At 32.4% G+C, this 16,848-nt stretch overlaps 1 protein-coding gene across 16 annotated transcripts in view; it reads right to left on the bottom strand.

Annotated features, from left to right (window-relative positions):
* LOC110940791 overlaps positions 1-16,848 on the bottom strand; it is a 30,357-nt gene that overhangs the window by 10,136 nt on the left and 3,373 nt on the right. For 4 of the 16 annotated variants that reach the window (XM_022182354.2, XM_022182352.2, XM_022182355.2 and 1 more), the window contains 7 exons: positions 16,675-16,771; positions 13,839-13,935; positions 11,007-11,103; positions 8,165-8,261; positions 5,333-5,429; positions 2,539-2,635; positions 1,736-1,821 (listed from right to left, as the gene is read on the bottom strand). In XM_022182354.2, coding sequence (XP_022038046.2) covers positions 1,772-1,821; positions 2,539-2,635; positions 5,333-5,429; positions 8,165-8,261; positions 11,007-11,103; positions 13,839-13,935; positions 16,675-16,771 — 632 coding nt within the window. In that variant the 3' untranslated portion in view covers positions 1,736-1,771. Of the gene's footprint in view, positions 1-1,735; positions 1,822-2,536; positions 2,636-4,528; positions 4,615-5,332; positions 5,430-7,361; positions 7,448-8,164; positions 8,262-10,203; positions 10,290-11,006; positions 11,104-13,035; positions 13,122-13,838; positions 13,936-15,871; positions 15,958-16,674; positions 16,772-16,848 lie in introns of those variants that run through there. The other 12 variants (XR_004893933.1, XR_004893935.1, XR_004893929.1 and 9 more) reach the window with 12 other exon arrangements.

Below are 16,848 nucleotides of genomic sequence, written 5' to 3'. Positions count from 1 at the left end.
TCACAATCGATCACACTTCTCAATTATTTGAACGCTAACCGATTCGCATGTATTACGTGACTAAATGAATGCTTGTTGTTATGTTTACACGTGGAATGCTATCTACCTGAATTAACGACGTAGTACTATAGTTTGGACTCAGCACCCGTTCTCACGGGGGTTGTTAAGGACAATTACTTGCATGGATTACGGTGGTAATCATGTATTGCGAACTGTCTCGGACAGTCAACCCGCAGTCATTGGTATCGATAGATCCATGTCGATAATTAACATGCTTCGTTTTCCTCTATGTACGTGTTGGTTATGCGTAAACTATTTCGAACTCTATATGTTATATCAAACTTGTATGCTCACCTTTACATTTCATGTATTGACATTATTTTAACGTATGCGACAGGCAATAAGGATGCTTATCTGCTAGGAAGGCGAGCTAGGAATAAGCGTCTAGAGCATAGTTGTCTGTAGATCTTGCAGATCGAGTCTCTAGAGGCATTTGAACAATATTTATAATTTAATTTAAATCTGAGTTGTCGGAACAGTATATTTGACTAGATGTTTATCTGTAATAACTTGTTTATTATTTGGGATACGGTATGGGACGTATTATTTAAACTGAATAGTAATGATAGTTGTTGTGGAAACTTCTGGACAATCTGTTTCGCTCAGTGCCATGCCCCGATGATTCCGCCATCGGTTGGGGTGTGACACATAAGTGGGTCAAAAAGTGAAAGACTTGAAGCAATTTGATGTATCTCTCTCTCTCTCCATATATATATATATGTATAATGTGTGTGTGTTATAACACTATATATAATACCGTATAACAATATGTAACACCATATAATACCATATAACACTATGTAACACTATGTAACATTATATAACAAATATAACACTATCGTCTGTCTGATAGCATGTCTATGATAGATGTATAGTGTTATATATTGTTGTATAGTGATATATAGTGTTGCATAGTGTTATATTGTGTTATATGGTGTTACATAGTGTTATACGGTGTTTATATGGTGTTATATAGTGTTATATATAGTGTTATAATACACTTCTCACACTTTAGGCCCTTTTTACACTATCCTTACCCTATATTAGTATACTAGGATGGTGCCAGATGCCGCGCGTTGCGGCGGCAATATCTAGGTTGTTTATAGTCAGCGGAATTATGGTTGTTTACGGTCTTAATGCATTTTGTACATTCGAAAAATATAAACTACAAATTTTTTGGTTTAGAAAACCCACATTAGATAGCTGCCGTTTTTTCGTTTAGAACCGTTTTGACATGTTACCTAACCCAATCAGTTCAACCATCTAGTCAAATAAAACTGAACCAAATTAGTGAATTACCAATAGTGAGCAATTTGATGGTCAAATTGTAAAGTATATATTCCTTAAAACATTAAGGGCATCAGAGGTAGATAGTGTTTAAACTATAAAGTATATACTCCTACTTTTCATCAAGATATAATGGAATAATATAAGCCTTAAGAATCTGATCCTACATAGGTAGACCTAAAGAAGAAGCTTTCGCATATTTCTATCCTTGTCCGTACATAGATCCAAACAAAAAAGTTAGGTAATCTTCAACTTATATGTCTGTACGTACAGACTAACTTCAACATCAAGAAGCGAGTTAACATCTACTTAACCATATACCCTAAATCTCGTCACGTCATTAGACCATCATTGTTGTTTTTTCACTTATATTTTTAATAATACAAACCTTTCATTTTGCCTCTTGAAACTTGACATACCATTGTTATTTCCTTAGAAACCAACAAAAGACTTTAGAATCAATTTGCTTGCAGCCTGCAGGCATAAAAAGGACAACCTTACGAAGCTGTAACACATATATATATTCTCTGGCATATGCTTACTATCTATATAAGTGTCCTAATGGAGATCCAATTCAAAAAATATTATGCGCAACAATAAAAGTTAATATAGTTGTGATGTGAAGTTGTACCTTTGATACTAATTCTTGAACTATACACTATACAGTCTTATATATCTATGGTTAGTAACTTAGTAAAAGAAAATAAGAATTATTTCATCTTTGAAAATCATATTCTTCTTGCTGGACAAACCCTAGCACCTTTATTTCCTATATATAAGGATTATCCCTTCCTCCAAACTGGCCTTCAAGTTCAACGATGACCACCAACAAACTTAGAGTGCAATATGGCCTATCTTCTTTCTATAAGCAAGCTCCCTCCTTAGAAATCCATTTTTTACCCAAACAAATAACCAAAGACATCCCCATTTACCAATTTTTGCTTAAATCTTTGATTCCACAAAGAAACAATCAACGTTTTCCCAAATCTTCCAAGAATATTTACAAATATCTCTTTTTATAACCCACAAACAACCTATGCCTTTGCATTTTTGGCAAAAGAATAACAATTTTTGTTAAGAAAAATTAGGGTTCAAGAGCTCATTTGTTAAGAAAAATTGTGGTTCAAGAGCTCATAACATGAAGGAAATGAAGACAATAACATCGAATGTAGGTTAAGAATATGAACTTACAAGAGAAGATGATGCAGCGGTGAAGATGATGGATCGAGTGACCAGTGAATCGCTGGGAAGAAAGGCCGGATAGTGAGAGCAGAGGAAGAAGAAAGATCTGGAAGAAAATGATAAATGTATTAAAAGAGAGCACAGCGTACAAGATTAAGAGAGAAAAGGCAGGTAGCAAAAGCCACCGACCTTTCTCTTTAATATTATATAAATTACATAGTATTAAAAAACACATATAATCTATAATATTAATACCAATTATTATTGAATATTCAAATAAAATGATATGATACATTACATAAATTCAAATAAACATTCAACCAAAACCACAAAATGATATGAAAACCCATAAGTACTAAAAATCTTTAGTCAAAAACATCAAATATTAAAAATATGGTGAAAAATTCTAAATCCTACAAAGATTTATTACATGTCGGTTCGGTTCGGTTATGGTGGGTATGGAAAAAATGATAACCATAACCGACCCACTACTTTCGGTTTTCAAAAAAACCATTAACCGACCCACCGGTTTTTTATTTGGTTCGGTTTTTCGGTTAATTCGGTTATGGTTCGGTTAATTCGGTTTTTTGCACACCCCTAGACTTAATCATATGAAAACACTCGTTTCGACGTATTCAATTGAACTCACTGTAACATACAGTTGCATTGCGATTAACATAAAGTAAATCGAGTTTATACTGTACAATCATAACGTATTATATGCGACCCGATTCATATGTAGGAACCATACAAAATAAAACATAAAAGCGTATACTAACTTTATGTCGAAAAGTAAAAATGCAAAGAAACGTAAATTACCATAGTATTAGCGAAAAACATAAGTTACAAAAGTATTGGATAAAAAAAAGAAAATTCTATGTGATGAAAACCGTATTATTTAAACTGAATAGTAATGATAGTTGTTGTGGAAACTTCTGGACAATCTGTTTCGCTCAGTGCCATGCCCCGATGATTCCGCCATCGGTTGGGGTGTGACACATAAGTGGGTCAAAAAGTGAAAGACTTGAAGCAATTTGATGTATCTCTCTCGCTCTCCATATATATATATATATATGTATAATGTGTGTGTGTTATAACACTATATATAATACCGTATAACAATATGTAACACCATATAATACCATATAACACTATGTAACACTATGTAACATTATATAACAAATATAACACTATCGTCTGTCTGATAGCATGTCTATGATAGATGTATAGTGTTATATATTGTTGTATAGTGATATATAGTGTTGCATAGTGTTATATTGTGTTATATGGTGTTATATAGTGTTATATATAGTGTTATAATACACTTCTCACACTTTAGGCCCTTTTTACACTATCCTTACCCTATATTAGTATACTAGGATGGTGCCAGATGCCGCGCGTTGCGGCGGCAATATCTAGGTTGTTTATAGTCAGCGGAATTATGGTTGTTTACGGTCTTAATGCATTTTGTACATTCGAAAACTATAAACTACAAATTTTTTGGTTTAGAAAACCCACATTAGATAGCTGCCGTTTTTTCGTTTAGAACCGTTTTGACATGTTACCTAACCCATTCAGTTCAACCATCTAGTCAAATAAAACTGAACCAAATTAGTGAATTACCAATAGTGAGCAATTTGATGGTCAAATTGTAAAGTATATATTCCTTAAAACATTAAGGGCATCAGAGGTAGATAGTGTTTAAACTATAAAGTATATACTCCTACTTTTCATCAAGATATAATGGAATAATATAAGCCTTAAGAATCTGATCCTACATAGGTAGACCTAAAGAAGAAGCTTTCGCATATTTCTATCCTTGTCCGTACATAGATCCAAACAAAAAAGTTAGGTAATCTTCAACTTATATGTCTGTACGTACAGACTAACTTCAACATCAAGAAGCGAGTTAACATCTACTTAACCATATACCCTAAATCTCGTCACGTCATTAGACCATCATTGTTGTTTTTTCACTTATATTTTTAATAATACAAACCTTTCATTTTGCCTCTTGAAACTTGACATACCATTGTTATTTCCTTAGAAACCAACAAAAGACTTTAGAATCAATTTGCTTGCAGCCTCAGGCATAAAAAGGACAACCTTACGAAGCTGTAACACATATATATATATTCTCTGGCATATGCTTACTATCTATATAAGTGTCCTAATGGAGATCCAATTCAAAAAATATTATGCGCAACAATAAAAATTAATATAGTTGTGATGTGAAGTTGTACCTTTGATACTAATTCTTGAACTATACACTATACAGTCTTATATATCCATGGTTAGTAACTTAGTAAAAGAAAATAAGAATTATTTCATCTTTGAAAATCATATTCTTCTTGCTGGACAAACCCTAGCACCTTTATTTCCTATATATAAGGATTATCCCTTCCTCCAAACTGGCCTTCAAGTTCAACGATGACCACCAACAAACTTAGAGTGCAATATGGCCTATCTTCTTTCTATAAGCAAGCTCCCTCCTTAGAAATCCATTTTTTACCCAAACAAATAACCAAAGACATCCCCATTTACCAATTTTTGCTTAAATCTTTGATTCCACAAAGAAACAATCAACGTTTTCCCAAATCTTCCAAGAATATTTACAAATATCTCTTTTTATAACCCACAAACAACCTATGCCTTTGCATTTTTGGCAAAAGAATAACAATTTTTGTTAAGAAAAATTAGGGTTCAAGAGCTCATTTGTTAAGAAAAATTGTGGTTCAAGAGCTCATAACATGAAGGAAATGAAGACAATAACATCGAATGTAGGTTAAGAATATGAACTTACAAGAGAAGATGATGCAGCGGTGAAGATGATGGATCGAGTGACCAGTGAATCGCTGGGAAGAAAGGCCGGATAGTGAGAGCAGAGGAAGAAGAAAGATCTGGAAGAAAATGATAAATGTATTAAAAGAGAGCACAGCGTACAAGATTAAGAGAGAAAAGGCAGGTAGCAAAAGCCACCGACCTTTCTCTTTAATATTATATAAATTACATAGTATTAAAAAACACATATAATCTATAATATTAATACCAATTATTATTGAATATTCAAATAAAATGATATGATACATTACATAAATTCAAATAAACATTCAACCAAAACCACAAAATGATATGAAAACCCATAAGTACTAAAAATCTTTAGTCAAAAACATCAAATATTAAAAATATGGTGAAAAATTCTAAATCCTACAAAGATTTATTACATGTCGGTTCGGTTCGGTTATGGTGGGTATGGAAAAAATGATAACCATAACCGACCCACTACTTTCGGTTTTCAAAAAAACCATTAACCGACCCACCGGTTTTTTATTTGGTTCGGTTTTTCGGTTAATTCAGTTATGGTTCGGTTAATTCGGTTTTTTGCACACCCCTAGACTTAATCATATGAAAACACTCGTTTCGACGTATTCAATTGAACTCACTGTAACATACAGTTGCATTGCGATTAACATAAAGTAAATCGAGTTTATACTGTACAATCATAACGTATTATATGCGACCCGATTCATATGTAGGAACCATACAAAATAAAACATAAAAGCGTATACTAAATTTATGTCGAAAAGTAAAAATGCAAAGAAACGTAAATTACCATAGTATTAGCGAAAAACATAAGTTACAAAAGTATTGGATAAAAAAAAGAAAATTCTATGTGATGAAAACCGTATTATTTAAACTGAATAGTAATGATAGTTGTTGTGGAAACTTCTGGACAATCTGTTTCGCTCAGTGCCATGCCCCGATGATTCCGCCATCGGTTGGGGTGTGACACATAAGTGGGTCAAAAAGTGAAAGACTTGAAGCAATTTGATGTATCTCTCTCTCTCCATATATATATATATATATATATATATATGTATAATGTGTGTGTGTTATAACACTATATATAATACCGTATAACAATATGTAACACCATATAATACCATATAACACTATGTAACACTATGTAACATTATATAACAAATATAACACTATCGTCTGTCTAATAGCATGTCTATGATAGATGTATAGTGTTATATATTGTTGTATAGTGATATATAGTGTTGCATAGTGTTATATTGTGTTATATGGTGTTACATAGTGTTATACGGTGTTTATATGGTGTTATATAGTGTTATATATAGTGTTATAATACACTTCTCACACTTTAGGCCCTTTTTACACTATCCTTACCCTATATTAGTATACTAGGATGGTGCCAGATGCCGCGCGTTGCGGCAGCAATATCTAGGTTGTTTATAGTCAGCGGAATTATGGTTGTTTACGGTCTTAATGCATTTTGTACATTCGAAAACTATAAACTACAAATTTTTTGGTTTAGAAAACCCACATTAGATAGCTGTCGTTTTTTCGTTTAGAACCGTTTTGACATGTTACCTAACCCAATCAGTTCAACCATCTAGTCAAATAAAACTGAACCAAATTAGTGAATTACCAATAGTGAGCAATTTGATGGTCAAATTGTAAAGTATATATTCCTTAAAACATTAAGGGCATCAGAGGTAGATAGTGTTTAAACTATAAAGTATATACTCCTACTTTTCATCAAGATATAATGGAATAATATAAGCCTTAAGAATCTGATCCTACATAGGTAGACCTAAAGAAGAAGCTTTCGCATATTTCTATCCTTGTCCGTACATAGATCCAAACAAAAAAGTTAGGTAATCTTCAACTTATATGTCTGTACGTACAGACTAACTTCAACATCAAGAAGCGAGTTAACATCTACTTAACCATATACCCTAAATCTCGTCACGTCATTAGACCATCATTGTTGTTTTTTCACTTATATTTTTAATAATACAAACCTTTCATTTTGCCTCTTGAAACTTGACATACCATTGTTATTTCCTTAGAAACCAACAAAAGACTTTAGAATCAATTTGCTTGCAGCCTGCAGGCATAAAAAGGACAACCTTACGAAGCTGTAACACATATATATATTCTCTGGCATATGCTTACTATCTATATAAGTGTCCTAATGGAGATCCAATTCAAAAAATATTATGCGCAACAATAAAAGTTAATATAGTTGTGATGTGAAGTTGTACCTTTGATACTAATTCTTGAACTATACACTATACAGTCTTATATATCCATGGTTAGTAACTTAGTAAAAGAAAATAAGAATTATTTCATCTTTGAAAATCATATTCTTCTTGCTGGACAAACCCTAGCACCTTTATTTCCTATATATAAGGATTATCCCTTCCTCCAAACTGGCCTTCAAGTTCAACGATGACCACCAACAAACTTAGAGTGCAATATGGCCTATCTTCTTTCTATAAGCAAGCTCCCTCCTTAGAAATCCATTTTTTACCCAAACAAATAACCAAAGACATCCCCATTTACCAATTTTTGCTTAAATCTTTGATTCCACAAAGAAACAATCAATGTTTTCCCAAATCTTCCAAGAATATTTACAAATATCTCTTTTTATAACCCACAAACAACCTATGCCTTTGCATTTTTGGCAAAAGAATAACAATTTTTGTTAAGAAAAATTAGGGTTCAAGAGCTCATTTGTTAAGAAAAATTGTGGTTCAAGAGCTCATAACATGAAGGAAATGAAGACAATAACATCGAATGTAGGTTAAGAATATGAACTTACAAGAGAAGATGATGCAGCGGTGAAGATGATGGATCGAGTGACCAGTGAATCGCTGGGAAGAAAGGCCGGATAGTGAGAGCAGAGGAAGAAGAAAGATCTGGAAGAAAATGATAAATGTATTAAAAGAGAGCACAGCGTACAAGATTAAGAGAGAAAAGGCAGGTAGCAAAAGCCACCGACCTTTCTCTTTAATATTATATAAATTACATAGTATTAAAAAACACATATAATCTATAATATTAATACCAATTATTATTGAATATTCAAATAAAATGATATGATACATTACATAAATTCAAATAAACATTCAACCAAAACCACAAAATGATATGAAAACCCATAAGTACTAAAAATCTTTAGTCAAAAACATCAAATATTAAAAATATGGTGAAAAATTCTAAATCCTACAAAGATTTATTACATGTCGGTTCGGTTCGGTTATGGTGGGTATGGAAAAAATGATAACCATAACCGACCCACTACTTTCGGTTTTCAAAAAAACCATTAACCGACCCACCGGTTTTTTATTTGGTTCGGTTTTTCGGTTAATTCGGTTATGGTTCGGTTAATTCGGTTTTTTGCACACCCCTAGACTTAATCATATGAAAACACTCGTTTCGACGTATTCAATTGAACTCACTGTAACATACAGTTGCATTGCGATTAACATAAAGTAAATCGAGTTTATACTGTACAATCATAACGTATTATATGCGACCCGATTCATATGTAGGAACCATACAAAATAAAACATAAAAGCGTATACTAAATTTATGTCGAAAAGTAAAAATGCAAAGAAACGTAAATTACCATAGTATTAGCGAAAAACATAAGTTACAAAAGTATTGGATAAAAAAAAGAAAATTCTATGTGATGAAAACCGTATTATTTAAACTGAATAGTAATGATAGTTGTTGTGGAAACTTCTGGACAATCTGTTTCGCTCAGTGCCATGCCCCGATGATTCCGCCATCGGTTGGGGTGTGACACATAAGTGGGTCAAAAAGTGAAAGACTTGAAGCAATTTGATGTATCTCTCTCTCTCTCCATATATATATATATATATATATATATATATATATATGTATAATGTGTGTGTGTTATAACACTATATATAATACCGTATAACAATATGTAACACCATATAATACCATATAACACTATGTAACACTATGTAACATTATATAACAAATATAACACTATCGTCTGTCTGATAGCATGTCTATGATAGATGTATAGTGTTATATATTGTTGTATAGTGATATATAGTGTTGCATAGTGTTATATTGTGTTATATGGTGTTACATAGTGTTATACGGTGTTTATATGGTGTTATATAGTGTTATATATAGTGTTATAATACACTTCTCACACTTTAGGCCCTTTTTACACTATCCTTACCCTATATTAGTATACTAGGATGGTGCCAGATGCCGCGCGTTGCGGCAGCAATATCTAGGTTGTTTATAGTCAGCGGAATTATGGTTGTTTACGGTCTTAATGCATTTTGTACATTCGAAAACTATAAACTACAAATTTTTTGGTTTAGAAAACCCACATTAGATAGCTGCCGTTTTTTCGTTTAGAACCGTTTTGACATGTTACCTAACCCAATCAGTTCAACCATCTAGTCAAATAAAACTGAACCAAATTAGTGAATTACCAATAGTGAGCAATTTGATGGTCAAATTGTAAAGTATATATTCCTTAAAACATTAAGGGCATCAGAGGTAGATAGTGTTTAAACTATAAAGTATATACTCCTACTTTTCATCAAGATATAATGGAATAATATAAGCCTTAAGAATCTGATCCTACATAGGTAGACCTAAAGAAGAAGCTTTCGCATATTTCTATCCTTGTCCGTACATAGATCCAAACAAAAAAGTTAGGTAATCTTCAACTTATATGTCTGTACGTACAGACTAACTTCAACATCAAGAAGCGAGTTAACATCTACTTAACCATATACCCTAAATCTCGTCACGTCATTAGACCATCATTGTTGTTTTTTCACTTATATTTTTAATAATACAAACCTTTCATTTTGCCTCTTGAAACTTGACATACCATTGTTATTTCCTTAGAAACCAACAAAAGACTTTAGAATCAATTTGCTTGCAGCCTGCAGGCATAAAAAGGACAACCTTACGAAGCTGTAACACATATATATATTCTCTGGCATATGCTTACTATCTATATAAGTGTCCTAATGGAGATCCAATTCAAAAAATATTATGCGCAACAATAAAAGTTAATATAGTTGTGATGTGAAGTTGTACCTTTGATACTAATTCTTGAACTATACACTATACAGTCTTATATATCCATGGTTAGTAACTTAGTAAAAGAAAATAAGAATTATTTCATCTTTGAAAATCATATTCTTCTTGCTGGACAAACCCTAGCACCTTTATTTCCTATATATAAGGATTATCCCTTCCTCCAAACTGGCCTTCAAGTTCAACGATGACCACCAACAAACTTAGAGTGCAATATGGCCTATCTTCTTTCTATAAGCAAGCTCCCTCCTTAGAAATCCATTTTTTACCCAAACAAATAACCAAAGACATCCCCATTTACCAATTTTTGCTTAAATCTTTGATTCCACAAAGAAACAATCAACGTTTTCCCAAATCTTCCAAGAATATTTACAAATATCTCTTTTTATAACCCACAAACAACCTATGCCTTTGCATTTTTGGCAAAAGAATAACAATTTTTGTTAAGAAAAATTAGGGTTCAAGAGCTCATTTGTTAAGAAAAATTGTGGTTCAAGAGCTCATAACATGAAGGAAATGAAGACAATAACATCGAATGTAGGTTAAGAATATGAACTTACAAGAGAAGATGATGCAGCGGTGAAGATGATGGATCGAGTGACCAGTGAATCGCTGGGAAGAAAGGCCGGATAGTGAGAGCAGAGGAAGAAGAAAGATCTGGAAGAAAATGATAAATGTATTAAAAGAGAGCACAGCGTACAAGATTAAGAGAGAAAAGGCAGGTAGCAAAAGCCACCGACCTTTCTCTTTAATATTATATAAATTACATAGTATTAAAAAACACATATAATCTATAATATTAATACCAATTATTATTGAATATTCAAATAAAATGATATGATACATTACATAAATTCAAATAAACATTCAACCAAAACCACAAAATGATATGAAAACCCATAAGTACTAAAAATCTTTAGTCAAAAACATCAAATATTAAAAATATGGTGAAAAATTCTAAATCCTACAAAGATTTATTACATGTCGGTTCGGTTCGATTATGGTGGGTATGGAAAAAATGATAACCATAACCGACCCACTACTTTCGGTTTTCAAAAAAACCATTAACCGACCCACCGGTTTTTTATTTGGTTCGGTTTTTCGGTTAATTCGGTTATGGTTCGGTTAATTCGGTTTTTTGCACACCCCTAGACTTAATCATATGAAAACACTCGTTTCGACGTATTCAATTGAACTCACTGTAACATACAGTTGCATTGCGATTAACATAAAGTAAATCGAGTTTATACTGTACAATCATAACGTATTATATGCGACCCGATTCATATGTAGGAACCATACAAAATAAAACATAAAAGCGTATACTAAATTTATGTCGAAAAGTAAAAATGCAAAGAAACGTAAATTACCATAGTATTAGCGAAAAACATAAGTTACAAAAGTATTGGATAAAAAAAAGAAAATTCTATGTGATGAAAACCGTATTATTTAAACTGAATAGTAATGATAGTTGTTGTGGAAACTTCTGGACAATCTGTTTCGCTCAGTGCCATGCCCCGATGATTCCGCCATCGGTTGGGGTGTGACACATAAGTGGGTCAAAAAGTGAAAGACTTGAAGCAATTTGATGTATCTCTCTCTCTCTCCATATATATATATATATATATATATATGTATAATGTGTGTGTGTTATAACACTATATATAATACCGTATAACAATATGTAACACCATATAATACCATATAACACTATGTAACACTATGTAACATTATATAACAAATATAACACTATCGTCTGTCTGATAGCATGTCTATGATAGATGTATAGTGTTATATATTGTTGTATAGTGATATATAGTGTTGCATAGTGTTATATTGTGTTATATGGTGTTACATAGTGTTATACGGTGTTTATATGGTGTTATATAGTGTTATATATAGTGTTATAATACACTTCTCACACTTTAGGCCCTTTTTACACTATCCTTACCCTATATTAGTATACTAGGATGGTGCCAGATGCCGCGCGTTGCGGCGGCAATATCTAGGTTGTTTATAGTCAGCGGAATTATGGTTGTTTACGGTCTTAATGCATTTTGTACATTCGAAAACTATAAACTACAAATTTTTTGGTTTAGAAAACCCACATTAGATAGCTGCCGTTTTTTCGTTTAGAACCGTTTTGACATGTTACCTAACCCAATCAGTTCAACCATCTAGTCAAATAAAACTGAACCAAATTAGTGAATTACCAATAGTGAGCAATTTGATGGTCAAATTGTAAAGTATATATTCCTTAAAACATTAAGGGCATCAGAGGTAGATAGTGTTTAAACTATAAAGTATATACTCCTACTTTTCATCAAGATATAATGGAATAATATAAGCCTTAAGAATCTGATCCTACATAGGTAGACCTAAAGAAGAAGCTTTCGCATATTTCTATCCTTGTCCGTACATAGATCCAAACAAAAAAGTTAGGTAATCTTCAACTTATATGTCTGTACGTACAGACTAACTTCAACATCAAGAAGCGAGTTAACATCTACTTAACCATATACCCTAAATCTCGTCACGTCATTAGACCATCATTGTTGTTTTTTCACTTATATTTTTAATAATACAAACCTTTCATTTTGCCTCTTGAAACTTGACATACCATTGTTATTTCCTTAGAAACCAACAAAAGACTTTAGAATCAATTTGCTTGCAGCCTGCAGGCATAAAAAGGACAACCTTACGAAGCTGTAACACATATATATATTCTCTGGCATATGCTTACTATCTATATAATTGTCCTAATGGAGATCCAATTCAAAAAATATTATGCGCAACAATAAAAGTTAATATAGTTGTGATGTGAAGTTGTACCTTTGATACTAATTCTTGAACTATACACTATACAGTCTTATATATCCATGGTTAGTAACTTAGTAAAAGAAAATAAGAATTATTTCATCTTTGAAAATCATATTCTTCTTGCTGGACAAACCCTAGCACCTTTATTTCCTATATATAAGGATTATCCCTTCCTCCAAACTGGCCTTCAAGTTCAACGATGACCACCAACAAACTTAGAGTGCAATATGGCCTATCTTCTTTCTATAAGCAAGCTCCCTCCTTAGAAATCCATTTTTTACCCAAACAAATAACCAAAGACATCCCCATTTACCAATTTTTGCTTAAATCTTTGATTCCACAAAGAAACAATCAACGTTTTCCCAAATCTTCCAAGAATATTTACAAATATCTCTTTTTATAACCCACAAACAACCTATGCCTTTGCATTTTTGGCAAAAGAATAACAATTTTTGTTAAGAAAAATTAGGGTTCAAGAGCTCATTTGTTAAGAAAAATTGTGGTTCAAGAGCTCATAACATGAAGGAAATGAAGACAATAACATCGAATGTAGGTTAAGAATATGAACTTACAAGAGAAGATGATGCAGCGGTGAAGATGATGGATCGAGTGACCAGTGAATCGCTGGGAAGAAAGGCCGGATAGTGAGAGCAGAGGAAGAAGAAAGATCTGGAAGAAAATGATAAATGTATTAAAAGAGAGCACAGCGTACAAGATTAAGAGAGAAAAGGCAGGTAGCAAAAGCCACCGACCTTTCTCTTTAATATTATATAAATTACATAGTATTAAAAAACACATATAATCTATAATATTAATACCAATTATTATTGAATATTCAAATAAAATGATATGATACATTACATAAATTCAAATAAACATTCAACCAAAACCACAAAATGATATGAAAACCCATAAGTACTAAAAATCTTTAGTCAAAAACATCAAATATTAAAAATATGGTGAAAAATTCTAAATCCTACAAAGATTTATTACATGTCGGTTCGGTTCGATTATGGTGGGTATGGAAAAAATGATAACCATAACCGACCCACTACTTTCGGTTTTCAAAAAAACCATTAACCGACCCACCGGTTTTTTATTTGGTTCGGTTTTTCGGTTAATTCGGTTATGGTTCGGTTAATTCGGTTTTTTGCACACCCCTAGACTTAATCATATGAAAACACTCGTTTCGACGTATTCAATTGAACTCACTGTAACATACAGTTGCATTGCGATTAACATAAAGTAAATCGAGTTTATACTGTACAATCATAACGTATTATATGCGACCCGATTCATATGTAGGAACCATACAAAATAAAACATAAAAGCGTATACTAAATTTATGTCGAAAAGTAAAAATGCAAAGAAACGTAAATTACCATAGTATTAGCGAAAAACATAAGTTACAAAAGTATTGGATAAAAAAAAGAAAATTCTATGTGATGAAAACCGTATTATTTAAACTGAATAGTAATGATAGTTGTTGTGGAAACTTCTGGACAATCTGTTTCGCTCAGTGCCATGCCCCGATGATTCCGCCATCGGTTGGGGTGTGACACATAAGTGGGTCAAAAAGTGAAAGACTTGAAGCAATTTGATGTATCTCTCTCTCTCTCCATATATATATATATATATATATATATATATGTATAATGTGTGTGTGTTATAACACTATATATAATACCGTATAACAATATGTAACACCATATAATACCATATAACACTATGTAACACTATGTAACATTATATAACAAATATAACACTATCGTCTGTCTGATAGCATGTCTATGATAGATGTATAGTGTTATATATTGTTGTATAGTGATATATAGTGTTGCATAGTGTTATATTGTGTTATATGGTGTTACATAGTGTTATACGGTGTTTATATGGTGTTATATAGTGTTATATATAGTGTTATAATACACTTCTCACACTTTAGGCCCTTTTTACACTATCCTTACCCTATATTAGTATACTAGGATGGTGCCAGATGCCGCGCGTTGCGGCGGCAATATCTAGGTTGTTTATAGTCAGCGGAATTATGGTTGTTTACGGTCTTAATGCATTTTGTACATTCGAAAACTATAAACTACAAATTTTTTGGTTTAGAAAACCCACATTAGATAGCTGCCGTTTTTTCGTTTAGAACCGTTTTGACATGTTACCTAACCCAATCAGTTCAACCATCTAGTCAAATAAAACTGAACCAAATTAGTGAATTACCAATAGTGAGCAATTTGATGGTCAAATTGTAAAGTATATATTCCTTAAAACATTAAGGGCATCAGAGGTAGATAGTGTTTAAACTATAAAGTATATACTCCTACTTTTCATCAAGATATAATGGAATAATATAAGCCTTAAGAATCTGATCCTACATAGGTAGACCTAAAGAAGAAGCTTTCGCATATTTCTATCCTTGTCCGTACATAGATCCAAACAAAAAAGTTAGGTAATCTTCAACTTATATGTCTGTACGTACAGACTAACTTCAACATCAAGAAGCGAGTTAACATCTACTTAACCATATACCCTAAATCTCGTCACGTCATTAGACCATCATTGTTGTTTTTTCACTTATATTTTTAATAATACAAACCTTTCATTTTGCCTCTTGAAACTTGACATACCATTGTTATTTCCTTAGAAACCAACAAAAGACTTTAGAATCAATTTGCTTGCAGCCTGCAGGCATAAAAAGGACAACCTTACGAAGCTGTAACACATATATATATTCTCTGGCATATGCTTACTATCTATATAATTGTCCTAATGGAGATCCAATTCAAAAAATATTATGCGCAACAATAAAAGTTAATATAGTTGTGATGTGAAGTTGTACCTTTGATACTAATTCTTGAACTATACACTATACAGTCTTATATATCCATGGTTAGTAACTTAGTAAAAGAAAATAAGAATTATTTCATCTTTGAAAATCATATTCTTCTTGCTGGACAAACCCTAGCACCTTTATTTCCTATATATAAGGATTATCCCTTCCTCCAAACTGGCCTTCAAGTTCAACGATGACCACCAACAAACTTAGAGTGCAATATGGCCTATCTTCTTTCTATAAGCAAGCTCCCTCCTTAGAAATCCATTTTTTACCCAAACAAATAACCAAAGACATCCCCATTTACCAATTTTTGCTTAAATCTTTGATTCCACAAAGAAACAATCAACGTTTTCCCAAATCTTCCAAGAATATTTACAAATATCTCTTTTTATAACCCACAAACAACCTATGCCTTTGCATTTTTGGCAAAAGAATAACAATTTTTGTTAAGAAAAATTAGGGTTCAAGAGCTCATTTGTTAAGAAAAATTGTGGTTCAAGAGCTCATAACATGAAGGAAATGAAGACAATAACATCGAATGTAGGTTAAGAATATGAACTTACAAGAGAAGATGATGCAGCGGTGAAGATGATGGATCGAGTGACCAGTGAATCGCTGGGAAGAAAGGCCGGATAGTGAGAGCAGAGGAAGAAGAAAGATCTGGAAGAAAATGATAAATGTATTAAAAGAGAGCACAGCGTACAAGATTAAGAGAGAAAAGGCAGGTAGCAAAAGCC

This window comes from Helianthus annuus, chromosome 5, assembly GCF_002127325.2.
Source record: "Helianthus annuus cultivar XRQ/B chromosome 5, HanXRQr2.0-SUNRISE, whole genome shotgun sequence".
Classification (NCBI taxonomy): Eukaryota; Viridiplantae; Streptophyta; class Magnoliopsida; order Asterales; family Asteraceae; genus Helianthus; species Helianthus annuus.
Note: the sequence above shows the minus strand (reverse complement) of the source record. Positions and strands in the feature narration are given on the sequence as shown.